Source organism: Populus nigra, chromosome 2, assembly GCF_951802175.1.
Source record: "Populus nigra chromosome 2, ddPopNigr1.1, whole genome shotgun sequence".
Lineage (NCBI taxonomy): Eukaryota > Viridiplantae > Streptophyta > Magnoliopsida > Malpighiales > Salicaceae > Populus > Populus nigra.
The window spans coordinates 35,410,719-35,438,423 of NC_084853.1; the positions used below are offsets into that span (position 1 = coordinate 35,410,719).

Consider the following 27,705-nt stretch of genomic DNA (forward strand, 5'->3'; position numbering starts at 1 on the left):
TATAATTATCACTCAACAATATTAACTCATCACTAATATAATTTCTTCATCATCAATATTATCACATGACTCATTTAATTATCACTCAACAATATTAACTCATCACTAATATAATTCATTCATCATCAATATTATCACATAACTCATTTAACTATCAAACAACAATATTAACTCATCACTAATATAATTTTTTCATCATCAATATTATCACATAACTCAACAATTAATTATTGATCCAACATTTTTATTCATTTTCTTTCTCTAGGCCAAAACCTCTCCTCCAAAGAACCCATAATTATTTTTTTCTTCAATTTCACAAATTGAAACATTACCCACTATTATTTCATTTATTAAAACATTAATTCATCATAATTTCATAAATTAACGCATTCAACCTCACAACTCATACCATAATTATACACTAACACAATTGAATAAAATCTTAACATACTAAATATATCAATTTAATTAAGAGGAAAATATTTGTTACCTTTTAATTCAAAGAAATAAGAGATGGAAAGCTTGAAATCACCATACAAATTTCTTTGCTCCTTCCCCCTTTATTTTCCTCTCAATGCCTCCTTTCTTTAATAAAAAAATCTTTTGTTCCCTTTTTGAGATTATCTTGTTCAAACCCTTCCTAATAAACTTTAATCACTAATTATATCTCCTTCCTTTTTTATTTTTGTAAATTTATTTTGGATGAACTTTGATAAATTTCACTCAATTCTTCTCCCTCTCAAGCACTAACATGACCGGCCACTCCCCCCTTAAATTCCACTCCCCACTTGTTTATATATTTACAAGTTCCCCACCCCCCTTTTCATTTAAGTCCTTCCTTGTTTTGTTTTAAAACCATTTGGCCCAAAAGTTTGACTTATTCAATTTAATCATTGTCCCACATTCACATTATTAGGTAATAATTTCTACTCCATTAACTTATATATATATAAAATTATTTGCCCCCTTTTTTTATAAGTAAAAAATACAGGAATTTACTCGGGAGTTACAATTCCACCCCTATCAAACTCAATTGTTAGCCCCACAGTTCATTGTTTGTTTCATTTTAGTTCTTGGTTATGAAATTATGCATTTTAACCCTCAATTGATTAACAAACTTTTAATTTCTTCAATTTGACCCCTAATTTGATCGATTTCAGCGACTACATTCACACGTCTTTTTTCGATTTGGTCATTGGTTTCGCATTTTTTCAATCAAGTCCCTAATTACCCATCAAATTTTAATATTTATGCATTTAAGCCTCTGATTTGACCAAATTAACTCTTTAAAATTGTAATTTGACCCTCAGACTTTAATTTTTTCTAATTAAAACCTGAATTGATTTCAAAAATCATTTTTTATTGTAATTATGCCCTCAATAAATTCAATTAAACCATGAAAAATCTAATTGATTCCTTAAACATTTAATTTTGAATTTCCCTCCTTAAATTGAATTTTCCTTGCCAATAGAGCCTTCATCAGTCGAAAATATGTTGTCAAGTTTTGAACTTTGGGTATTTTGATCCTCCTCAACCAGTCTTTGAAAATTTTCTGGATATTTTTCATATTCTTCATATTGATGTATATTTTTTTATTTCTCCAACTTTTTTTGTTTTTTTATATTTTATATATTTATGTGGGGTCCTAAAATGGATAACAATAGTCAACATCCAAGGATACAAGCCGATAAGACCATCTTATCTTGGGTTGAGTTCTTGAATAAGAGACAAGTGTACATACATAAAACAAAAACAAACCTAAAACGACAACACGTATAAAATTTCAACATCGAGACCAATCTATTATGCCTTGGATACTCTAAATTTGACTTGATCCTCCCAACCCTTTTATAAGATATTGGTTTTCATCCTTATTCCACCTATAAAAAATATCAATCCCTAATGGCTACATACCCTTGGGTTTCCATACAATGACGCGAGCCTTAAACAATTCAAATATTATTTATCAATATACATAAAAAAAAAAAAAACAATAATGTCACAAGTTATTCTAAAAAAATAAACAAATGAATGTGTTAGGATTTGGGAACAACCTTTTAAGGCTGCTAAAGCTTATTGGAAATTGCTGAAATCAAATCGGGCAATGGCGGTGCATGGCTATCACACGTAGGGTGTGTTTGGGATTGTAGTAGTGGTGACGGTTCAAAGTGCTTTTCACTTAGAAATGCATCAAAATGAAGTTTTTTTATTTTTTAAAAATTATTTTTGACATCAGCACATCAAAACAATCTGAAAACATAAAAAAAATTATTTTAAGCAAAAAAATTAAATTTTAAGGGAACGCGGTTTGCACATGTTCCAAATACTCTCAGGCTGTGTTTGTTAAGGGAAGGGAAAGAGGCGCTTATGTTATGATGCATTAAGAAGAGAGCTATTGTAAGGGTATTGCATTGGTGTTGATGGATTCCGATTGTGAGAGGAAAAGAGAGGTTGTTGTTTATGCTGCCGTTGCTGGATAGTGTTGGTCTAGTTTAGGGAGGAAAAAAGAGGTTTCTAGTTAGGTTTTTTTTTTATAAGTTTTTTTTAGGGATTGATTTTTTACATATTCGAGTTTTTTTTTTTTGTTGGGATATTTTTGAAGTATTTCTTATATGGGGGTGTGTGTGTGTGCGTGTGTGTGTGTGTGTGTGTGTGTTTTTGTCTTTTCTTTAGGTTTTAATTTATATTGTTGGTGTTCCTTGTCAAAACTGGAAAAAAAAATATGAGTAGTTTTATATTATTCCCCTCTTGAAAAAGGATCTTTGTATGAAATTTTTCTATTTTTTCTTGAATCTCTATTTATTTTTATTTTTCTCCTTTGCATGATTTGTTATTATATTCCTTGACCCTTCACCATCTTGATCTCTTATATATATATATATATTGAATAAAAGTGTCCAAAATCATGAAACAATTATAATTCAGCTAAATTGCATTAAAATTAATTTTTAAAAAAATTTTATATATTTTAAAATACATTGAAAAATAGGGGTAAAATTGAGTTTTGCAAACTGCTGTTGATGTTGCCTTGTAGTTTTTGCTTTTGGTTTGATCTATGTTTTTTTATAGTTTCGTAAGAAATTCCAAGCCCAGGGGCAAATAACAATTAAGTCAGGCAATAAGCCTTTTGGTAATTTATAAGCTATGGTGTTATAGGCTAATGTGTCTTTAACCTATTTAAAAAAAACATATTTTTAATATTTGTACATTAAAATTATTTAAAAATACTAAAAAAAATAATTTTAATAAAATATTTAAATTTTAATCAAAAAATATATTAAAACTCACTTCCCAAACAGGGCAAACAACAATAATCATTCTAGGCAAGGTTGTTAAAATCGCGATTCAACTTGTAAAATCGCGATTCAACTTGTAAAATCGTACATTTTTACGAGTTAATGTAGGCTTTACGTGCTAAATCGTCTATAAAACTTGGAATCGGGTAAAATCGGGTCAAAATCGGGTAAAATCGTTAAAATCAGGTAAAATCGCATAAAATCACGATTTTACACCCGATTGAATGAGTTTGCCCGCAGGAAATAAAGATGCAATTCAGCTGCCAAGTGTCGACTGCCTATTGGCTTTACCAGATCAAAAGCAATTCACATTTGACATTTCACTGAAACAATCAGTCTTCTCTCTTCTCTTCAGATTCACCGTTCACATTCAAAAATCAAAGAATCAGAACATAAAAAAATCCCTAAAATTGAAATCCTCAGCCACTCAGTCTCTTAATCTCTTTCTCTCAGCCAACAATCAACCACCGTCCACCTCCACAACAGCCCTCGCCCCTTATCTTTTTTATTTTTCCACCATCGACGGCGTCCTTTTCAGCAGCCACCGTGAGAACCAGAGTCCACACAACAACAACGGCGTCTCTCCATTCTTCACCAGGTAAGTTACTCTGTTTTTCTTGTTTCATCTCCTATAAAAATTCACTGGTTCTCTCTTCTTTGTCGATAACTACATGCGTCTCTTTTTCCCTGCTGTTTCTTACTTTGATGTTAATATTCACTGGTACTTCTTTGATTGAATTCACAGGCTCCAACCTTGACTGCAATATTGATCTGCATCTGCTCAGCCTCGGTGCTCACTGCTCAGAACAAAGGTAAGCTTCTTAGTTTCTTACCATGTCTGTTTCTTTACAGTTTAATGATGTTAATTGTTAAAGATTAATATTTTGATTCAAAGTTTCTGTGACTCTATTAGTCTGTCTAATGTTTATTGTTGAGAGTTTGCTTGTGAATTTTAGATTCAAATTTAATCATGCATGTGTGTGACTCTGTTTTAGATTCAATGCTGCATTGCTGCTGCTACTGAGTTGTGAATTGTGATTTTGTGATGAATGGATTTATAGTAGAAATAGGTGTTGTCATTCCACGTGTTAGAGAGTATAAATTGTAATATAAAACTATTCGTAAACATCACCAAGCTTATAAAACAATTGTTGAGATCTTATTCAACTTTGATTTTATGTATTAAATATTGTAAAGCTTGATTTCGATTATATATATGAATTCTAAGTCAATTCAATACTTCTCCCTGAATATATGATCTTTTCTTTAATGCTTTATAATTGCTTTCATTTATTTATTGTTTACTTGGTATTACATTATTCAATGTGATTCATGTGAATTGCTAAGAAAGATGCTATAAATGCATAATTCGGTATACTGTTCTTGCATTATGTATTATGTTCAATCAATTAGTATTCTGCTGCTGCATTGCTTCTGCTGCTGAGTGTGTACTAAAATCAAGTTTGTAACCTGTTATAAAATGTTTGGATTGATTACAAGGCTGATTTGAATTGATTCTTGAATTTTTGAACTTATAGCATCTAGAAAAAATTCTTCTGGTAATAGGCTTAATGTGGGATGGCAACATGTGATAGATATTAATAAGAATTCTAGAAAAGTTCAGTGCAAGTATTGTCAAAAAATTATTAGTGGAGGTATTTTTCGTTTTAAACAGCATTTGGCTTGCACTCGTAAGGATGTTGAGCCATGTCAATAAGTACCAGAAAATGTTAAGCAGATGATTTTAGGTATTTTGGTGAAAAATCTAGAAGCAACTGAAAAGAAAAGAAAGGCCCTTCAATATAGTGTAAATGAGGATGATGATGATAAAATAAAAAAAATTAGCTCCAAGGACAAAGGAAAGAGAGTAGCTAGTGGGAGTGGAAGTACACAAACAACCCTAAATCAATTGTTAAAAAAGGATATTAGAGAAGAAGCATGTCGACAAATTGTAAGGTTTTTTTACACTAGTGCAATTCCATTTAATTGTGTAAAAAACCCTGAGTTTCTTAAAGCACTTGAATTGGTTGCAAAGCATGGGCCAGGTTTCAAGCCTCCATCCTACTATGATATTAAAGAGAAGTATTTGAAGCAAGAAGTGGATCAAATAATGAATTTTCTTGAGGAATACAAGCTAGAATGAAAAAAAAACTGGTTGTTCAATAATGTCTGATGGATGGACGGATAAAAAAAGACGTTGTATTTGTAACTTTTTGGTTAATAATCCTAAAGGGACGGTTTTTTTGTCATCAGTGGTTACTTCTAATATGTCTAAGACTGCTGATAAGGTATTTAAGATGTTAGATGCCATTGAAGAGAGGATTAGAGAGGAAAATGTTGTCCAAGTAGTCACCGATAATGCTGCAAATTATAAGGCAGCGGGACAATTATTAATGAAAAAAAGAAAGAGTTTGTTTTGGACACCATGTACTGCTCATTGTATTGACTTGATATTAGAGGATTTTGAGAAGAAGTTAGAGGTTCATCAAGTAACTATTGCTAAAGGGAGGAGAATCACCTCATATATTTATTCAAGAACTATTCTTATTTCCATGCTAGGGCACTTTACGAAAGGAAAGGATTTGATTAGGCCTACTGCCACTCGGTTTGCTACTGTATATTTGACTCTGGGATGTTTGAATGTCATAAAATGCAGTTGATGACCATGTTTACTTCTAAACAGTGGAGTTCATATAGGTTTGCAAGAATAGAAGAAGGGAAACGAAATCAAAATTGTGTTTTGGACAGCAGGTTTTGGCATGATGTTACTATATGTATTAAGGCAGCATTTCCTCTAATTAAAGTTCTTCGATTAGTTGATTCTAATGAGAAACCAGCTATGGGTTTTATATATAAAGCAATGGATGAAGCAAAAGAGAAGATACAAGTGAATTTTGGTTCTGTGAAAAAAAGGTATATATCTTACTAATTTTTATTTCAAATGTTGTCATTTATTAATATGAATGTCATATATAAAGTAATGATATTTTTATTGTTTTTTTTATATAGTTATATACCTATATGGAATATTGTTGATGCAAGATGGGAACTTCAACTCCACAGACCCTTACATGCAGCAGCTTATTATTTGAATCCTCATTATCATTATAATCCCAATTTTAAGGTTAATGCCAACATTAAAATTGGATTATATCAATGCTTAGAAAGGATGGTGTCTAATGCAAGTGAAAGGTGCAAAATTGACTTGCAACTTGAATCATTCAAGGATGCAAAAGGGTTGTTTGGCATTGAGGCTGCCAAGACAACTAGAGATAAAAAAAAACTCCAGCTAAATGGTGGGATTCTTATGGGGATGAATGTCCAGAATTACAAAGGTTTGCAATCCGAATTCTAAGCTTGACTTGTACTTCATCTGGATGTGAGCGTAATTGGAGTGCATTTGAAATGGTAAGTTTTTTTTATTTTATTATTTTAAATGTTGAAATATTTGATAAAAATCATATCAATTTGAATTGTTTATTTAGGTTCATACAAAACGAAGAAATCGTTTGCACCAGAGAAAAATGAATGATTTGGTATTTGTAATGTGCAATTTAAAATTGAATAATAATCAAGTCAAAAAGCAAGCTGATGATTTTGGTGTAGAAGATGATCTTTAATCTGATGATGATTGGATAACCGAAGGAGAAAAACATTCAAACATTGATTTGCTTGGTGCTATTGATAGTGCAACACGAAGACAAAATGGTAATGAAGATGAAAGTGATGAAGAAGAAATTTCTAATGATGTTGGAATGGAGAGTCATGGTACTGAAGATGATTTGGAGATTCAAATTGATGATATTGGTGTTGGTACTAGTAGCAGCACTAATGCTCATAACATTGGTGTTGGTATTAGTAGTGACACTAATAATCCTCTCGATGCTAATGATATTGATGAATGTCTGAGGAATAATGATGAAGATGAAGGCAATGAAGCTGGTTTTAGTTTACATGACACACCAACAGATTATTTGTTTTAAATTTGTTAATTATTAGCTAATGAAAAGTTATTTAAATTATGTATGAATTTTTATTTGAACCATGTATTTTAAGGTGCTTGAACTATGTATGAATTTTTATTTGAAGCATGTATTTTAAGGTGCTTGAACTATCATATATTTTAAGGTGCTATGAATTTTTATTTGAAGCATGAATTTTTTTTAATGTATTTTAAAATTCCTTATAATTTTATGATTTTACAATCCAAGTTTATTTAGTACTTTTCATGCCGTGTTAAAATCATGATTTTAACAACCTTGATTCTAGGAAGGAGGACCAAACAAACAAGACCCTTTTGTATTTATACAGCCTGTGTTCCAGCTTCCAAGATGACGCGACATGGAAGCTCCAGGTCAAGGTTGTCAATTCCGTTTCGGTAGGTGTTTCGTTTTTTCAATTTGAACGGAATGTTTCAGTTTCGGAGTGTTTCGGCGTGCCGTTTCGGGGTTGTACTGTTCATATATATATATATATATATTCAACAAACATAATTCAAATTCAAGATAAATTAATTATAAATTATGCAATACAAATACAATGCCAAACAAATATAATTTTAAAATTTAAAATATTTCTAAATAGTCAAGATTAAATAGATCTTTAACTTAAAGTAATTCAACTTAAACAAAATATCAAAATATTATGAAAGTAAAATGTTTTAACACAAATATTTTAAATATAAAGTTAGGTCAATGTTATTAAGGCTAATGAAATCTAAAGCATCCCTTGTTTTGCTCAAATTCCTACAAAGTAACATGAAAAAAACAACATGAATATAAACCATATATATTAGTGATAAATCTAATTTTAAAAAATAAATATCATTGTTAATGAAAATAGTAATAATAATTTTCAATGTTATTATTAATATCATTGTTATAGAAAATAGTAATAAAAAAGAGTTTTTTATAATTGGGTGGTTTAATTAATTAAATTAAATAAGATTCAATTTGATTCAATGGCTTTTCAAGAGCGGAACAGAACATGTGGAATGGAACCGGAACGTTTCGGGCGGAATTTAGCCGAAAAATCCGGAACGGACCGAGATTTAAAATGAGATGAAATTTGTTCCGTTTTGTAAATTGATATGGAATGTTTCGACCATTCCAGACGAAACGGAACGGAATTGACAACTTACTCCAGGTTGTGTGGATCCCTAAACTATGTAATTTTCTCTTTTCTAAGAAAAATAAATTAATGGGCATGCGATTAGCACATAATTGTATTTAAGCCAGAGTGCCCGTTCTCCGCCATGAGCTACACATAACCAAACTGTAGCGTGTGCCTATTGTCGGCAGTCGGCACTCGGCACCATATATTTGGCTGCATGTGTCTATCATTGACACCAAAAACCCTTTTCTTTGTCTTTTTTTCTTGTTTTTTCCAGGCGCTAGAGAAACCTCAAGTAAAACTCCTACTCCTATGACGTTTAATAAAATATTTTAAATTTTTTTTATATAATTTTTATGTAAAACAAATTGATCCGTAGCATCACCCGGGTATTAGGTATTAATAACAAGAAAGGGTAAAAGGTGAAAAAAGGATTCCCTTACAAGAAGAATCAATGTGAGGCGCCACGGACATAAAAGTCCAATCAAGCAGACAAAACAGGCCACTAACATATATAATTGCAGAAGGATAAAGACAGGGTTGGACCGTGAACAGCACGAATGAAGAGCGAACGTGGAAACATAAAATTAGGGGCATGCTAGAAAGAATATCAGCAGACCTGTGAAAATGAAAAAAGGAACATGCAAAAAAGCCAGTGGAATCCAATTTGATGTGCCAAATCTGAATATCATGGAAGAAGGGGTGGGAAAATACAAAAAGATGGAGAAAAAAAACAGCTTAATATACGAATCACACTAATAAAAATGGACAAATTACAATAATAAAAAAAGGCAGGGGAAGATGTTGAAGGGATCCTGGAAGCAGGTCGAGCAGAGAAGGAAGATCATGGCGCAGGATAAATTATGGATGGTGAAGTCGATCAACAGAAATGGAAACTGATTATTCAAGTAGTATGGAAAACAATCAACACATGCAAAGAATGCAAGGAAACAAGTGCTGAAACAAGTCGAAAAACACACGAATCATCGTTCATGTTGTGTTTAAAATATGTTATTTTCTAAATGTTTTTTCAATCTATATCATTTTTCTAAAATGCTTTCTTCCTTCAAAAATAAAAAAGTATTCAACTTTAACACTGCCTTTTCCTTTTTTTGAACCAGACAAAAAGGAGAGGCGTGCAAACTGACATGCAAGAAAAGTTTGAGAGATGGAGCTAACAGTAGCTCCGCTGCCTATCTAGAACAACGGCTATTCACAGATGTGCTTGATGTTCTCGTAATTTTGAAGGATTTTCTCTTATTTGGAAGGCATGCAATGCATTGTGATGTCCTCTGAGCCATGCTGACAATATTGGATGGCGTTTAGCTTTTGGAGAATGGGAACAAATTGTCTTCTGTAATATACTTTGTTGGAATTCCATCATCTGTCTCTTGTCCTCTGAGCCATGCATGCTGACATTGGATGGCGTTTAGCTTTTGGGAAATGGGAACAAATTGTCTTCTGTAATGTAATTGCTGGAATTCCGTCATCTTTGTCTCTTGTCCTCTAACATTATTTATCTATTTACTTGTTGGAGATGACTATCCCCATATCTCTATAGACTTCTTTTTTTTTTCTTTATACAGTGTATAGTTTTTAAACCCGGCCTGGTTCGAGGCTCAGGTTTTGGGTTTTGGACCGGGTCGGCCGGGTCAATTTCTATTTTTAAAATAATTCAAAACGGCGTCGTTTTAGTTAAAGAAACAAAAGTCAACGGGTTGTAACCGGGTTGCCGGGTCACACCGAATCATGGTTTATCCTATTTTTTCATCAATCTGGTTCGGTTTCAGTCCCGAACCTGAATGGAGATGACTATCCTCGTATCTCTATAGACTCTTTTTTTTCTTCATATAGTGCATGTTGTATAGTTTTTAAACCTGGTCCGGTTTAAGGCTCGGATTTCAGGTTTTGACCGTGTCGACCGGGTCAATCCTTATTTTTTAAAAAATTAAAAACAGCGTTGTTTTAGTAAAAAAAAAAAATCAAAGGGTTGTAATCGGGTTTTACCAGATCAACCGGGTTGCTAGATCATACCGGATTATGGTTTATCCTATTTTTTTATTAATTTGGTTTGGTTTCAGCTCCGAGTTAGTCAAGTCACTGGTCAACTCGCCGAGTCGAGCTGGTTTAAAAAATATAGTATGTTGCCTGGGCTTTGGACTTGCCTGGCTCGGTGCTTTCTTTAGCTGGATTCTACTTCAGTATGCACTACTAATGTAATGACAAATCATGCAGGCGGATTGGTTTAGTGGTGGGGTCAATCTCGTAGTGGTGGATTGGTTTGGTGCTCCGTGGCGTGGGCGTGCAACCCAAAGCAGTAGTCAGGAAGAAGGGCAATACGTGAACCAATACTTTTTTAAAAAAAAGAAATTGCATATGAGATTTATAATAATTTATAAAGTAATTGTTAATTTTACCATAAAAGCTATTATTTTATTTGAAAAATATGAAAAAATTGTATGATTTTCTAAATTTATTTATGGTGAATTTTATTATAAATTAAAAATAATTGTAAATAAAAAATTAAAGAACCATTTAGGAAGAGACACTTGGAAGGATAAGTCCACGCACTCCTAAAAAAAACAAAGTATAGGTTAAGTGTCTAACTTTCTTTCTTTTTATTTTAAATGGGTTGACGACACCAAATATTCTTTTTATTAGGATGGACAATACATCATTCATTTGAACAAATAATGTGACATCAACTAGTCAATTTCTAAACATTTTCGGCTATTTGAAAGTTTGGATATGAGTTTTTGAAACTCAAAATCTAATTTCCAACTTGTTTTTATCTAAAAAATAATATAAATATCGATAAATTTATTTTCAATCCCAAAAAACTATATAATTGAGCTAAGAATCAAAATTAAACTAAATTAAAAAAAAACATTCTCAAGTTATGATTAACTTTTTATGATAAGATTAAAGTTTCAAACTATCATCATAGAATTCTCCTCTCCAAAACAAATTTATTGAAATTAATATCGACTCTTTTTATAACTAAAATGTGACCATTTAGAATTTCTATCCCCTTTCCTTTTTCCTGTGACTTTCTCTCTTGCTTTTTAGTATTTTAGAATTGAAATGTTCAAAAAATAAAGTTTAAAACTGAAACATAAAATTTTAAAATAATAGGGTCCAAAATAATTCTTAAAGTATATTTTTTTGCTCTTGTTCTTTTAATTTTTTTTAACTACAACCTAAAATTTTATTTTATAATATTGATTTTTAATTTAACAACGAAATATTCTCAAACACTTCACATATGCATGAGCATGCATAAGAAAGAAAAAAGAAGCAAATCCCAATTTATAAAATGAAGGCAATATTCTTTTTGAGCCCAATACATATGGGCTCAAAAAGATTTTTCAAATCAGGTTCATTATTGGTTTTTTAACCAATTTTTTAATTAATTAATTCTATAAATAAGTTTATTTAGGTCTCTAAGGTGTTTTATAAGTGTTGTAAGGTCAAAAACTAAATGAAAATAATTTCTGGAAGAACAAACTCAACCTTAAATTTTTATCCACTCTGATGACATGTCATCTATTGTTCTTTTAAAAAAAAGAGGATGATGCCCTCATTTAAAAAAAAAACACAAATAAAAGGCTTATTCATTCAGGTTGAATTGAAAGATCTATGCTTCTAATCTTTTTTTTATAGGCTTTTAAAGTATCTTAATTTTTAATTTTTTATTTGAGGGACATTTGAAAAAACATATAAGACAAAATATGAATATATAAGGACAAAAAAGTTTACAAGATTTTTTATAAAAAACAATTATTTTATTAGATATTTGAATTGCCAATCAAGATTTATTTAGGTTTTCCTTAAGAAAACCTAATATGTTTGTGCAACCAAATTAACAGTTAAAGATATATTCAAGTTGTTAAAATATAATTATTTTTCCTAAAATTAATGTTAAAATATAGTAATGAATATATTCACCACATGAAATGCATGAATAAAAGAATAATCAAAGTATAATTTAATTAAGTTTTACTATGATGAATTAAATAGTTTCAAGGAATTATAAAAATTAAATTAATTTCTATTTGTATAATATATTCTAATATTTAATGAATGATTAATTTCATTTAATTTTGTTTTCACAAACGCTTGTGGCCTAATTTTTTTTTCTATTTCAGCTTTCAACATTAGATTTTTATTAATTTTTTTTAATTTTATTCTTGAATACTTATTTGATTTTAAATTGGTCTTTATATCTTTTTTATCATATAAATAAATTTTAAGAATGGTATTGAACCCAATAGAGTTTATGACTCAGATCGAGGATTTGATGTATTAACCCAAGAAAGTGAAGTGAAAGATTTTATCTTTATATCCTAAGTCCTAACTAGATTATTTCTTGTGCTATGCAGTGGGTTGGACCAATATTTTTGAACATAATTAAGATGACCTCAAACTCTTTTTATAATTTGTCTTCACATTTTTTTTCCTTTTTATTGCAACATTCTAGGCCCAAAATTATGAATAATTTAAAAACATTTGTTAAGGATAAAAGATGTATATAAAAAAAGGACCAGGACAGAGTGTAAAATAAAAATAAATCTCATTGCAAATATAGAATTCAACAAAAAAGTCTCTTTCAGTCCTCATACATTTCTTTACAGTTCCTATAGTTTTTGTTATTTCCATTGTGATCCAAAAATTTATTTTCTTAACATTTTCAATTTCTAAGATGAGAAATAATAGAGAAAGTTACCGGGTTCTGATTGAAAAAAAAGAAAACATTGATTGACACTGATTTTGGCCATAAAATAATTGATCTTGACATTAACGAGTTTCATTCGATAAGAGAAGTTCAATAATGAATTTTTTTTTTGTAAACATGCATGGGAGGGTGGATTTAGGCTCAAGAAGTTTTTTCAATTCAAATTGTTTTTTTTTATTTTTAACCTATTTTTAGGTTAATTGTTGCCATAAATGGATTTGCTCAGGTTTTTATGGTATTTTCTAAATATTTTAGGGTTAAAAACTAATTAAAATTTTATTTTTTAGATAAAAAACTCAACCTTGACTTTTCAGCCACCATTATAGTGGCAAGAATTTTGACACCTAGATGACGTATTTCTAAAGTTGTTTTTTTTTTAAAAAAAAAAGGTGGGGGAAGTTACTTAAAGATTTACAAGTATAAAAAATACAAAATTTATTTTTAAAAAATTAAAACATAAAATAATAGAAAAACTAAGAGACTTGGAAACCTACTAAAAAAAAGTTAAAAAGAAAAAAAAAACACGGGCCACGGCCTAAAAAAACTAATATATTTGTGTCATCAAATTAATAATTAAATATATATTTAAATTGTTAAAATATAATTTGTTTTCCAAAATTTAATGATAAAATATAGTAATGAATATATTCATCACATGAAATACATGAATGAAAGAATGATTAAAGCATCATTTAATTGATTTTTAGACTACAATGCATAATTAAATAGGAATCTCTCTCTCTCTCTCTCTCTCTCTCTCTGTGATGTGGAATCTAGAATCATTTTATCAATTAAGCTTTCTGTATCAACTGTCAAAGAGTCATTTATTGCTGAAAACAAATGCGATTGCTTTGTATTTTTATGCAATATGTTGGGCGGAGATGTTCTTCCATGCTACATTATTAATTTCAAAATAAATATAAATGATTTGAAAAGAAAACAATTTCATTATATACTAGTGTTTTTTTTCCTCTCAGCGAGATTTGAAGAACAGGTTTTCAAACAAGTGCCCTTGAAATACTCGAGAATTTTAACTTATATAATTAATTGATTTGTTTCTATAATCATGGAATTAAGCTTATGTCTTCCTTGGTACAGGAATTAAATCATTCTAATTATGTTCATCAACCTGTTATGTCCTTGGAATACAGGTTAAGAATTGCTTGTTTACGTAATTATATGAAGAAATAATCCTAGAAAGAAAGGACAAATCAGAAATTAAAACGGATATGAAGGCGGAGTTGGGAAAGCTAGAAAATAAGTAAAATAAGTGAAGTGAGAGAGGATGAAGAGAAAGGAGATGATGAGAAGGTGAAGGGAAAGTATTAGACAAGATGACAAAGGGTAAAAGACATGTGCCGGCAATCTCTTTTGTAAATTCAATTTCCAAAGCCATTATGTTGTCCATATAAAGCTCTAATAAACAACAGCACCAACACACGAGCATACGAATCAATCAATCCCCTTTTACTTTCCTAATCTGCATCGACGAAAATCGATTTTTCTCTTCTTTCTTCCCTCTTCACACAAGCGACACTGGTTCTCTCTTTTCATCTTAGCCTTTTCATTTTAATCGATTAATTTTGGGGTTGTTTTGTTTCTGATCAAGAGTTGGCTTTTTTTTTTTCATGAATCAACATCTTTTTGTTTGAAGTTAAGGGATTTTTCAAAGATGGTTTTTTGAATTTTTTACAGAAATTATGGTTGATTTTTCTTTGCATCTTCTTTTTTCTATTCAGGAGTTGAAGACAGAAGAGAGAGAAGCAAGGAGGCCAAGTCGGGTGAGAAAAACTACTGATTTTGATTTTTCATCTTCTCGGTCTCTTTGAATTAATAGAAAATAGAATCTTTGAATCTATTAATATTAGATATATTGTTGCGTTTCTTTCTTCTCTTTTCTTATTATTTTAAGTTGTTTTTTTTTTCATGGATCTCCATCTTTTGTTTGTGGTTCGCAAAGTTTTTAAGAGATGAGTTTTTGATTTTTGTCTGCTTTTTTTATTTTCATTTGTTGATGTTGATGGGTTTTTCGATTCCCCGTGTAGGTTTTTTTGCATCTACACGCTCTTTGGTGTTTTATCTTTCCATACTGTTCTTTTTTCTGTTTGGTTTTGGTTGTTTATTTGTTTCTTACTTGGAGATACTGATTGGTTTCCCTTTTTACTCCGTTACAGGTTGCTTTGACCTTCAAAGCCATTGATTCACCTAGCTTTGAGTGGGGATCCAGGTTACGAAACCAAGGTGGTTGTGAGGATATGTCTTGCTGATGGTATTGACATGTTCCTAGCATTGTTGGTGATGGATGGTTCTTGCATGATAGATCAATTGTATGGGAATTCATTGGAACCCTCTTGATGTTCAGGTAATCAATTTTTCAGTGGTTTCCAGAACTTTTGGAAGAGTTTTTTATTTCAAAATGTTCCCCCTTGCTATAGACAGATGATATTGAGGCTAATTATTTTTAGATTTTTAATTTATTAAGAGGCTGGTTTCTAGAAGTGTTTTTCAATTTGTGGCTTTGGGAAAGTCAGTGATTAGGCAGGTAATTGGACAGAGGGGTTCACGAGTTTAGGTTAGTTAGCTTGAATTGTTATGAGTTGTTTACAAAAGTTAATGCTAATTTAAAATGTAGAACTTGGAAGAAATTCTGAGCTTTTTATTGGGACTTGATTTGTTAGAAATGCTTAGAAATTGGATAAATCACTAGCTGTTGTTTGTGAAATTTGCTGGTGCTCTATGTAAAAAACATTAACCAGATTTGTCTCCGTTCCATGATAGTGTTCAATGTGTTTGCTTTGTCGATCTTCATGCCAGATTTCAATGTTTAATTCAAAAATCATATCAAGCTGGTCAATATTCACTGTGCATAGAACAATTTCTGATTTGATTGTGATGATTGGTGATGTTCCAGCCTATATCTTTAGGAAATAGTTTGAGAATTTATAAAATTAGATTGGGTCAAAGTTGTTATAACATAGACAACATTTTAAGTTACAGTTGGTGGGGAAAGGAGATTGATTATGATCTGTATTGCACCTAAGAAAATGTCAGGAACTGCTGTTCCTACAATGAATAACAGAACTGCCATGTTCTGGGCTAGCAGATTTTTTTCTTCTTAAATTTTGCCCTTAGTGCTTCACTCTATTGGATCAGTTGGTCACCTCTAATAACTTGCTGCATTGGGATACCAAACTTGCTGAAATGACATAAACCATGCTTTCAAACTCTGCTTTGATTTTTTCCAGTGGAGATGATTGCAAACAAAATCTGTGATTCATGGTGCACTATGTCATCCAATCCTTTCTTTTCTTTCTAAGAGTCATATTAAGAAAATGTGCTATTAAGTGCACAATGCTGTATGCAGCATTTCAAAGCTAAGATTTGATGCTTCTATATGTGCAATCCATTACATTTACCACATGTTCATCCTATTTTTCTATTTTTGCAATGTATAGGTATTGAAACCTGGCTGGAATCATTATCACCACTACATCAACAAGTATGTACTTTCCTCACACCCTCCTCACACCCTGTCTTTCTTTCTCTTCTTCTTCTTTTTCTTGGCATAGGATTCGGTTCCTATAGATAAAGAGCATACATGAAACATGCCTTTGGCACAAATACTAACAGATATGTATAAAGTCATGTTAGTTCCATGATGATGACAGACTTGGCTTGCGCAAAATTAACCACGTGTTTTGAACAAAATTTTCATTTTGTTAGTTTTAAATGAATACTTTAGTTGTTTTCTACTTTGAATAGTCAGAATGTATTTTTTTTCCCTTGCTTGGTTAATAGCTCCTCTCGGGATCATCAATGCATTCATAAAGGCTAATTATTGTGCTTTTTTTTTTCAATTCCATTTATTCTAAACATCTATTCCTGAGATGTTTGTGTTGGCAGCTTCATCTACAAATATCAATTATGATCATCAACAAAGTTGTCATCTCATTCAAACCCAGCACCCCTCATATTTTGCCACTATAAATTATTGTTACTATTTGTTTTTTCATCTAACAGATTTTCCCTGTGACTCATCCGATCAATTAAAAACATCTCCCATTACATTCACATCTATACATCATGATATATTTCTCAGATTCTCTTGGTTAAAGCTACCCATATATATATGTGTGTGTGTGTGTGTGTGTGTGTGTGTGTCCCACGCTTTTCTTTACGGCTTATTATATTAGATGACCTTCTGACATAATTCCTCTACTTTTTTTTTTATAGGAGGGTTGGCTATTGCTCACGCAAATCTCTTGCACAATCCATATACCTACGCATGTACCTGTGACTGTAGTCTCTTGTATCAAATTCTTTTATCAGGTGGCCCCTGTCCGGTTCCTTGTAACAAATTAAGCTAGCTAGCTATGGAGTCGGGATCTATCTGGGTGGTCCTAGCAGTCATATTTGGTGGATTAGGGGTTGGGAAATGGATTCTAAAGAAAGTGAATTGGTGGTTGTATGAAGCCAAACTGGGTGAAAAGCAGTACTCACTACCTCCAGGGGATTTGGGCTGGCCTTTCATTGGCAATATGTGGTCCTTTCTCAGAGCTTTCAAATCCAGCGATCCTGATTCTTTCATGCGCACCTTCATCAACAAGTATACTGCTAATTTCTCTTTCTCTTTCTCAACATCTTTCTCTTTCCTTTTTATGTACATACATATATCATGGCATTTCCGGTCTTCTGGCTTTCCTGTAGGCATGATTCCATTCCATCATTCTTCTTTGTTTCCAGGGGAAGTGGCAATTCGGTACAATAAATAAATAAATTTATTTATTTGTATGTGTGTGTGTGTCTCTGTCATCATCTGCCATGCACTTTACTCGCAACCAGTTATGTTGGAAAGGGAATAAAGAGGGTAGGAGCTGGCTTTGTTTTTGTCATTTTCCCTGTCCTCTTAAAATGATTCAACCTAGTTAGTTGTTTTTTTTTCCTACCAACTCTTCCACTCGTATTTTTTATCATGTGTTATGGTGAATTACTTTTTCTTTAATCTGTTAACAATGGAGAGATCGAGTCTTTTTCAGAAGGATTAATTAATTAATAGTAGGAATGCTATATCTACATGTTCTGCTTTTAGTGAAGCACAAGGAGTGAAGAAATGTAGCCCACAGGACTCTGCAGTACAGCCCCAATATGCCTTTTCCTCTTTTCCTTTTGTTTTGCTGAGAAGGGGGAAGAGAACACACACAATCATTATAGATGGGGTTTGGTAAAGTTAGTTCAAGACTAGCCAGCTCAGATTTCTGGAGAAATATAGTATTATTATGAAATGAATGCGTGTGGGTGTGAAGTGTCCTTTTTCTGACTGTCTGCTAATGAATAGATATTTTAGTGCGTATGCAGCATCATCTAGGGTAACGTTTGGTTCTGTTCCAGAATAATATTTGTTATGTTTAGCCTTTACTTATCTTACTTGCCACTAATATTAAGCATGTGGATGTGATTCGAAGATTTCCTTGCCCTTTCACACCTTGACTAGTATCCTTGAAATTTTGACTGTTTTCTGCTTTTTTATGTTATCTCTCCAAGGAAAAGAAAAGTGGTTTTTCTATCTCGGCTTTGGTTGCCATTCTTAGGGGTCTCATACGCGTACATGGGTGCATGGTAATTGAAGTTACACAGTTGAATTGCTCTATTGTTGCTCGAATCATATCTGTAATATCAGTAGTACTCTGGCTTATGAGAAGAAATTGTTTTCTATAATTAATTAATGATATATTACTCAATTGAATGGAAACAATATGATACAGATATGGAGATAATGGAATCTACAAGGCCTTCATGTTTGGGAACCCGAGTGTATTCGTAACAACACCTGAAGCATGCAGAAGAGTATTAAGTAACGATGATGCATTTAAGCCTGGATGGCCAATTTCCACACTGAAGCTTATCGGAAGGAAATCCTTCATTGATATTTCTGATGAAGAGCACAAGCGCCTTCGCCGCCTGACGTCCGCTCCTGTCAATGGTCATGAAGCGTTGTCCGTTTACATTCCATATATAGAAGAAAATGTGATAGCTATGTTGGAAAAATGGACCACAATGGGGAAGATCGAGTTCTTGACTCAAGTGAGAAAACTTACCTTCAAAATAATCATGTATATATTTCTTAGCTCTGAGAGTGAGGTGGTCATGGAGGCTTTGGAGAAGGATTACACCACTCTTAATTATGCAGTCAGAGCCATGGCGATCAATCTTCCTGGATTCGCTTACTATAAAGCATTGAAGGTTGATCTCACTTTTCTTGATTACTACTCATATTCTTTACTCGTCTAACTTTAGCCTTGTTTAATTACTGCTGTTAATAGGGGATTAAATTAATGAATTTTCATTAATTCCAGGCCCGCAAAAGACTTGTCGATATATTCCAATCTATAGTGGATGAGCGTAGAAATTTAAGGAAGAACGGTGCTCTTAACGCAAAGAAGAAAGACATGATGGACTCTCTGTTGGGTGTTGAAGATGAAAATGGTAGGAAATTGACTGATGAAGAAATCATAGATGTAATTTTGATGTACTTGAATGCAGGCCATGAATCCTCTGGCCATATCACAACATGGGCTACTATTTTTCTCCAGGAACATCCAGAATTTCTCCAAAAAGCTAAGGTATGTACCGTAATTCCATTAATTATAAGACACATTCCGTATTTCCGTTGAAAGTATGTCCTTGCATTGATCCATCACTTGATTTCGTTTTAGGAAGAGCAAGAACAGATTGTAAAAAAGAGGTCACCAGCACAAAAGGGATTGTCACTTAAGGAAGTTCGAGAAATGGATTATCTTTCCAAGGTACAATTTATCAGTAGCCTGTGATGATTTTATGTTCAGCTTCTTGCAAATCAATCGAGTTCATAACAACACATTTCAATTTTGTAATTTGTTACAGGTGATTGATGAAACACTTCGTTTGATCACATTCTCGCTTACTGTTTTCCGAGAAGCAAAAACAGATTTCAGTATAAACGGTTAGTTGCTAAAAGATCTTCTCCCTAGGGGAGTTAGTGTAAAATTTTACATTCTTTGATAGACCTGTAGTCCGTTCGCTGATGGATATAATGTCATGATCTTCAGGATACATCATTCCAAAGGGTTGGAAAGTTCTGGTTTGGTTCAGGACAGTTCATTTGGATCCAGAAATCTATCAAAATCCAAAGGAATTTAATCCTTCAAGATGGGATGTAAGTCAATCAGCTCCTGCAGTGGTTACTATATATTATATTTTGATGATCAAAATATATATTAACATCCTTAATTGTAGAATTACACCCCCAAAGCAGGGACTTTCCTTCCTTTTGGAGCTGGAAGCAGGCTGTGCCCTGGAAATGATCTTGCCAAGCTTGAAATATCTATTTTTCTGCATTATTTTCTTCTTGATTATAGGTGAGTCTCTCTGCTAATATTTATGAACGATCCCGCATTATTTTCTCCTAGATACATTATTGTATGCTATATGTATTTGATGTTACAGGCTCGAACGTGAAAATCCTGAATGTCGTTGGATGTTCCTCCCTCATACAAGACCAACAGACAACTGTGTGGCTAGAATCAAGAGAGTGTCATCCACATCTGTATAAGAAGCAAGAGAAAGGGCATGCATTTGTAGGTGCTATGAGAAAATAATAATAATAATAATAAACTTTTAGAATTTTGGTTCATTAGCTGGATACGTTGTTAGAAGTAGATAAGCCTTTTTTGTGCTCCTTCATTCCATGCATATATATCAAGAAAGTTTCCCTCGTAGCTGCTGCATCAACATGCATGTTGAGAAAAGGTGAATGTCATGGCCCTCTGAAATTTTGCAAAGCCAATACTGTCATATTGGTGGTTATGTCATAAATTATCGTAGTTTAGAAAAACTATGAGATAATATGATCCAGTTTATCTAAAAAGGTTTCGGCAGTGCTGGCTTGAAAAAAAAAAAAAATACCATAACATGTAACCCATTAATTGGAAACTTAAAGCTTGATTAATCTGTGAAAGGCAACTGTAATGTGTTTTCGAGAGCAGTTGATATTGCGTTGAAAAGCAATTGAAGTTCATAAAACACAGTTTCTAAGCTCATCATCAGACATTAAAAGATTCGGCATGTTCAGAGTTGATCTAGAACGATGTTCAATATCATCATGTATGGATCTCCAGAACTGAAGAAACAAACCATTTGGGTCACTAACTTCACAGAAAAGAACCGAATTGACAAAAACTGTCTAATTTGTGGAGGTGTTTCTGTTGCAATAGCCTCATATAAAGCATCTACCCATTCGTCTCCTAAAAAATCCAAAGATTTGCAAGCAAGCTGGAACGTAGAATACATAATTCCTTAAACTTTTTTAACGTAATAAAAACTTAATGCCCCTTTAACATGGTTCAAAAGAAATCTTTGAAAATATATCTCTCATGCTGTAGGAAAAACATATGTTAGACAACCAAGATTAAACCTTTTTGATCTTGTGGTCCACTCTAAATCCCAAACAAATGTTAAACCACCAGAACAAATTCACGATTCTTAGTTAAGCCACCAGATAAAATAAGGGCTACGGCCTAAAAGGGTCAGCCTTATTGTGGGCGTGACTGTCATAAACCAGCCAGAATCTTAGTTAAACTACCAGAACAACAAATTCATGATTTGGAAATGTTCGATTCAATTTTTGGCTTGACTTCACGGGGCCTTAAAGATAACTATTACAAGGTCATCCTCTCAAAGTGGTTGCAAACCAAATCCCAACTCATCACAATTCACATGACTCATTTCCTTGCTATGTTTCAAAGGTCTACAACCCACCTGTGCCGTGTAAGAAAATGCATTTATACATTTTTTGCTCGTTATTTATTCAAAGAAATAGTTGATTATGATTGTGTTTGTTTATTTGATTATGTCCAATATTCATAAATGAACATCAGCCAACTCAAGCTCATGAACTACCTTCAAATTATCAAATAATACTCTCCTCGGAGCTTGGCCTTCACTGGTAGGTGGGAAGAGATGATCAAAGCTTTGCAATGGCATGTCCAGGCAAGTTGAAAAGAGCTGGGAGTTTCAATTCTTCCCATTCTTCATCATCTACTTTTGAAAAGTATTCCTCGACAACAGCATCACTGATGAGATCCAATTGAGAAGGTTCCCACTGAATAAACGAATGGGAAGATGGAAATTTTTATATCTCATTAGTGAAGAAGAAAACAAAATCTACATGTAGACTCTTAAAGGAAAGTTGTGGAGGTTTAAAGGATCTAAGATGCAGAGATAAAGAGAAAGCTTACTACACCTTTGGGTTCTTATCCTTGTCCAACAGTATAGCTCTACAACCCTACATTAGAAAGTTAGGTCTTAGACATATTGTCAAGAAACAGTAAAAGGTAGAAAAAGGAAATATTTGGCTCAGCTGAAAACAAACCTCGAAGAAATCCTTGCTAAGCTTTCCCTGCATGACATGACAAACCATTCTATATTCTCGAACCAGACATTGACCAACACCTTGGAGCCTGCCTTCTCTGATCTGGAACCACAGTACCAAAGCCATCTTTTAAGTTGCAATATTATAAGCTCCTCAATCACTTAATATCTGACTTCTGTCTCTATTATAAAGTGGAAAAGGTGATCTTCAAATCCAACTGTTTCTCTGAATATCAATCATATCCCTCAGTGATCAATTTTGAACGATTTACATCTTTTAGTTCATTAATTATGCATGTCGATGTTAATGACATCTAATTTCATGGTTGGAAGAAAAAGTCACTAGTCCAAATGTCCTAAACAAAACGGAGGTGAGTATTGTGATCCTCTTGAACCATGAGTACGATACAAAATGTTTTGTTCTTTTACTTGAATAACTAACATAATACTTTTTTTATCAAGAAATTGATGAAAATAATTCAATCGAAGGTATGATGCAGTCGTACAGATTTAAGAGAGATTTTAAGACTTGTAGGAGAAGCCTTTTTCAGTGATTGAATGGCTGCAGAGAACCAATCCTCTGTTATATTCACAGCTTCCTTCTCCTGCGACATAGGAAGCATAGAAAGTCAATTTATTACCAAAAGTCATATCCATGACTGCACAACTCAACACAAATGAAAAAAAAAAAGAGCACTCAGTTAACAGTGTAAAAAGCAACTATCTTACGCATCATGAAGAGAAATTTATATTATTTTTCTCTGAATAAAGCATGCAAACATCTTCAACTTACAAGGGCAGACAAAATCGCTTCAACGGTTCTCAGAGAAAAGCATTTGTCAATAACATCCAACCTACAACCAAGTAATAACAGAAAATGAGGATCTGGGAAACATACAGCAGTCTACATAGGCAATTTGGCACCGTGAAGGAGTAAACTCCTTGTTAGTTGAGTTTGTGAACGTATATAACTCAAGGGATTGCTCTATCTTTACATGTATGCTATTCTCTGGACAAGCAAATGATACTAAAAACTAACAAACTTTAGAGCATTTTTATGTGAGAAAAATATCAATTTAGCTATCAAGGGATGAAGTAGTTGTTTACAGTTTGGAATAGAATCTCAAAACATAACATTAAGTATAACATGTCAAGACTAACTCCCAGACAGTCTCCATAAATATTCAGGAAATAAGTTGCATTGATAATGAAACCAAACAATTAAATACATAAAGAAATATCTAGATTTAAACAGATCAGACTTGCACATGCCCTGAGCTAGCTGCTACTGACAAATGTAGTCTGTCATGACATGACAAAACTTTCACACACATTGTTGATAAATTAGACAGAATAAGATTGATGGATGTCAAATTAAAAACACTCACCGATGATAAGCACTTTTACCCTTCAAATATGGTCGCTCAGAGTATTCATCAATAATTGCTGAAATCCTGGCTGGATCACTGGAGTCTAAGTTGACCAATGCTTCTTCTAACAGAGGCAATTTCTGTCAATCAAGAAAGACACCTTTTTAAAAAAAGCACTCTGCCAATTAAGAAAGAAAACTTGAACACCTACCAATTACACGTACTCTGAAACACTGGAATGCATATTAAGATATAAATATTTTTATCAAACACAACAAACTGGAAGGACTTTTTCAGAGTGGATGAAACAACATCCTACTAACAGTAAACTTAAATGGACAATAACATGGTTTTGAACTTTGACAAATATCCACAGATTAATTCAACATCTGATGTATCTCAGCTTGCACTATAAATCAAAAAGCTTTCCATCAGTGAAAACAGATGCTAAAAATTTTAAAAGTTGTTTACCACCGTTAAAGATTCCATCAGTCTAGATAAAATGAATGTGAATAACTTGTCAGCAGCTTCATATAGATTAAATGAAATCAGAACACATGCAATGCAGCTTAAGTTGAGGGGTAACTCAAATTGTTCAAGGAACTTGATGCAGTGAATTCTAGATCAACTCAGGTTCTGCAAGCATGATATGTCTGTGCTAGCTAATATTACCATGACAGTAGAGAAGAAATTGTAACATCCATGTCATGAGCTGATACATGAACAAAAACATGTTACATATGTTATCACCTCGGGCTAACATAATATTTTAACTTTGCTCTTCAATTTTAGAGCAGACACATTTTATGATTTCATTGCAAAGGGGAAATACCGCAGATGGGACAAGGTGAGTTGCAAGACCACACAAGAGCATTTCAGCACCATCCAACCTTGCACCTGTAAGCCCAACATATTCTCCTGCCACAATATGCAGAATGATGATCCTAATAAACAAATGAAATCCAAATCTATAAATTTCACAAGAAGCAAGACAAAATGAATTTCTCAAGCATGCAAAAGACAAATTTTATAAAACATTTGGTAAATTCTCAAAAGCATGATTTTATTTTAGTTACTAAAAGAATGAAAGATAAATAGGAGATAAATTTAGAGTTCCAGCAGAATTTGTTGACGTCAATTGAAGTGGAAGTTCACATATTTTTTGTTAGAATGAAACCACTAAACTCTGCTTCGTCAATTCTTTACTTCAAATGAGTTGCTGGTATGACTCCAGCTCACTGGGCAGATCATTTTTTGTGTTTTCTTTTTTTCCAACTCATGTATGTTCAGACCACTTCAAGGCTCCTAAAGTATTCCAGCCACAATGAGAACCATCATATGACCTAACCACGACATCGAAAGGGCAGTGTGAAATGATATGGCTTCCATGAAAGCATAACAGTGTCTAAACCCTAAAACCTACGTAGCAGCGAAGAAGCTGAACTTCATCTTCTTTTTTCTAGAAAATGAAAATGAAAAAATTGTTTGAGAATATCTCTTATAAGCCTGTAAAACAAGGATGCAAGTGGCATTACCAAAGAACCCAGGAAGTCTTGACAAGTAATAAGAGGCACCTACATCAGGGAAGAGACCCAGGGCTGTTTCAGGCATTGCAAAGACCTACAGAAAATAATAATAAATAAGGTTATCATGCAAGCTCCAGGAGTTGGGCCCTCATTCTCTTGGCTCAAAATAATGAACAGAAGATAGTTACTGAATTCTCAGTTGCAACACGGAATCTTCCATGCATCGAAGCTCCAGCCCCACCTCCCATGACAATCCCATCAAGAATCGAAACCTTGAAGTGAGAAGGATAATTAGAGACGTCACTATTTAGAAACCCATTTCATTCAGCAGGGGGGGGGGGGGGGATAGAGCAAGTTACCTGTGGTTTAGTGTATGTTGCCATGATGTAGTTGAGAGTGAATTCCTTGCGAAAGAAATCAGCGCCAGACTTCCAATGAGCTGATTGATGCATTGTATAGCTGAGATGAGAAAGAATGTCAAGTATTTATGATTAATGAAGAGTACAAGGGGACGCAACCTTCGCGTATATCGCGAACCACTGCAGCAACATCGCCACCGGCACAAAAAGCTCTTCCATTTCCCTGCCAAACAAGAAGAGGGAAATAGTGAATTACTAGCAAGAAATAGGAAACACGCATGAATTTGTAGAGAAGTACCTTGAGGAGAAGCAACTTGACATTAGGATCCTTCTCACAAGCAAGGAAGAGCTCGAGCAAACGAGAAACCTACCATTTTTCATCATCATTATAAACAGTAAAATTATATGTAAGTGAAAAAAAGAGGAATAATACGATACCATTTGATGGGAAAGGGCATTCAATTGCTTAGGCCTGTTCAGTATCAAGGTTTTTGAGAAGGAGTTGTCTTCTACTAGAACCTGAGAAATCAAATTCAATTTTTTAAAAGAAGAAAAAATAAATAAATCATTTCTTCAATTCTCCGGGGAAAAAAACACAAATAAAGAAGAAAAGAGAGGTAGCAGCTACCTGGTCGAGGAGGTGAGGATGGGGCTTGGAGGAAGCGAGAGAAGCCATTCTTTTGCGTTTCAGTGTAGTCTTCAAACACTGCCCTTCCTCTGGTAGTCTATTTATTATATTTATATGCCGATCAATCGTGGGTTAAGAAGTTAACAACCCAGTTAAAAGGAATCTCTGCGGGTGACCGATTTATAAAGTAACTCGATACATGCATATTTTCCAGAGGAAATTATTAGTATATTATATTAAAAAAAAAGTTAAATTATAAGGGAAATTATTAGTTTATTATAAGAAAATTCAAATAATGTGAGGAAAGTACGATAGGTTTTTTTATAAAATATTGTTGATTTTTACATAATTTTTTATATTGTTTATATATATATATATGGTTTTTTTTCTTTTTTTTCTTTTTTTTTATGATTTTTTTAAAATTAATTTTGTAGATTTTATTTTTGTTTTTCTATAAAATTGGCGTGGTTTGCGAATTTGTTGAGATAACTCAGGTTGTTCCGGTTTATAGATTATATAGGTTTTTTTTAATTAAACGTAACTTTTTTATAGTCTGCTTTTATCTCATGTTGTTGAAAAAATAATTTTTTAAAAAAATCATTTTGTTAAACTTTATAGAATAACAAAAAATAAAGGATATGAGAGAAATCATTGTTCACCCATTGCATTGTGGATTACAATAATAATCTACATTGTTTTGCTTTTTTTTTTCTTTTTTTTTTGAATTTTTATTATGATTTTTTTAAAATCTATTTTTGTTGTTTCATCTTTTAAAATTGAGATTGTTAAGAATTTTTCTTTGTAATTTGCTTCTTTTTATTTTTCCTTTATATGAGGTTAGTATGATTTATAGGTTTGCTAAAATAACTCAGATTGTCCCGGTTTAGGAATTTAATGGGTTGTTTTTTTTTCTTTAATTGAACTTAACTTTTTTTATACTATATTTTTTTTCTCATGCAGTTAAAAAATAGTTTTAGAGAAGAGTCATGTTATTAAAATTTATAAAATAACAAAAATTAAAGGGTGTGCGGAAACCATTGTTCACCCACACACATTGCATTGTGAATGATAATAGTAACCCACAATGTTTTGTTTTCTTCTCTTTTTCTTTATGTTTTTTTTTAATTTTTATCATGATTGTTTTTCAAAAAAAAATTATCGATTTCATCCTTTAATATTGAGATGGTTGAGAATTTAACTTCATAATTTGTTTTTTTTTTATTTTACCTTTTTATAAGATTAACATGGTTTACGAATTTGTCAGATTAACTCAG

General features: G+C 32.5%; 2 protein-coding genes across 5 annotated transcripts; one reads left to right on the forward strand and one right to left on the reverse strand.

The window, feature by feature from the left end:
* The first annotated feature begins 14,328 nt into the window (after positions 1-14,328).
* Positions 14,329-20,897, forward strand: LOC133682529 (ent-kaurenoic acid oxidase 1-like). Of its 4 annotated transcripts, XM_062105900.1 has the most exons (12): positions 14,494-14,682; positions 14,883-14,924; positions 15,318-15,505; positions 16,599-16,642; positions 17,377-17,749; positions 18,906-19,383; positions 19,497-19,763; positions 19,857-19,946; positions 20,044-20,122; positions 20,229-20,335; positions 20,416-20,537; positions 20,626-20,897. In XM_062105900.1, the coding sequence occupies exons 5-12, from the start codon at positions 17,517-17,519 to the stop codon at positions 20,729-20,731; spliced, it is 1,482 nt and encodes a 493-aa protein (XP_061961884.1). In that variant the 5' UTR covers positions 14,494-14,682; positions 14,883-14,924; positions 15,318-15,505; positions 16,599-16,642; positions 17,377-17,516; the 3' UTR covers positions 20,732-20,897. The 4 variants fall into 4 exon arrangements, with proteins under 4 accessions (XP_061961883.1, XP_061961884.1, XP_061961882.1 ...); XM_062105899.1 differs by lacking the exon at positions 14,494-14,682 and adding an exon at positions 14,329-14,487 and having other exon boundaries at positions 20,229-20,537; XM_062105898.1 differs by having other exon boundaries at positions 20,229-20,537.
* Positions 20,898-21,880: 983 nt separating this feature from the next.
* LOC133681565 (3-hydroxyisobutyryl-CoA hydrolase 1-like) lies at positions 21,881-26,588 on the reverse strand. Its single transcript, XM_062104647.1, has 14 exons — positions 26,432-26,588; positions 26,242-26,322; positions 26,102-26,170; positions 25,963-26,026; positions 25,804-25,883; positions 25,633-25,716; positions 25,454-25,538; positions 24,751-24,836; positions 23,937-24,058; positions 23,342-23,402; positions 23,055-23,153; positions 22,550-22,651; positions 22,421-22,462; positions 21,881-22,279 (listed from the first exon to the last, which is right to left on the reverse strand). Exons 1-14 carry the CDS (start codon positions 26,477-26,479, stop codon positions 22,142-22,144), a joined length of 1,161 nt encoding a protein of 386 aa, XP_061960631.1. The 5' UTR covers positions 26,480-26,588; the 3' UTR covers positions 21,881-22,141.
* Between the last annotated feature and the right edge of the window lie 1,117 nt (positions 26,589-27,705).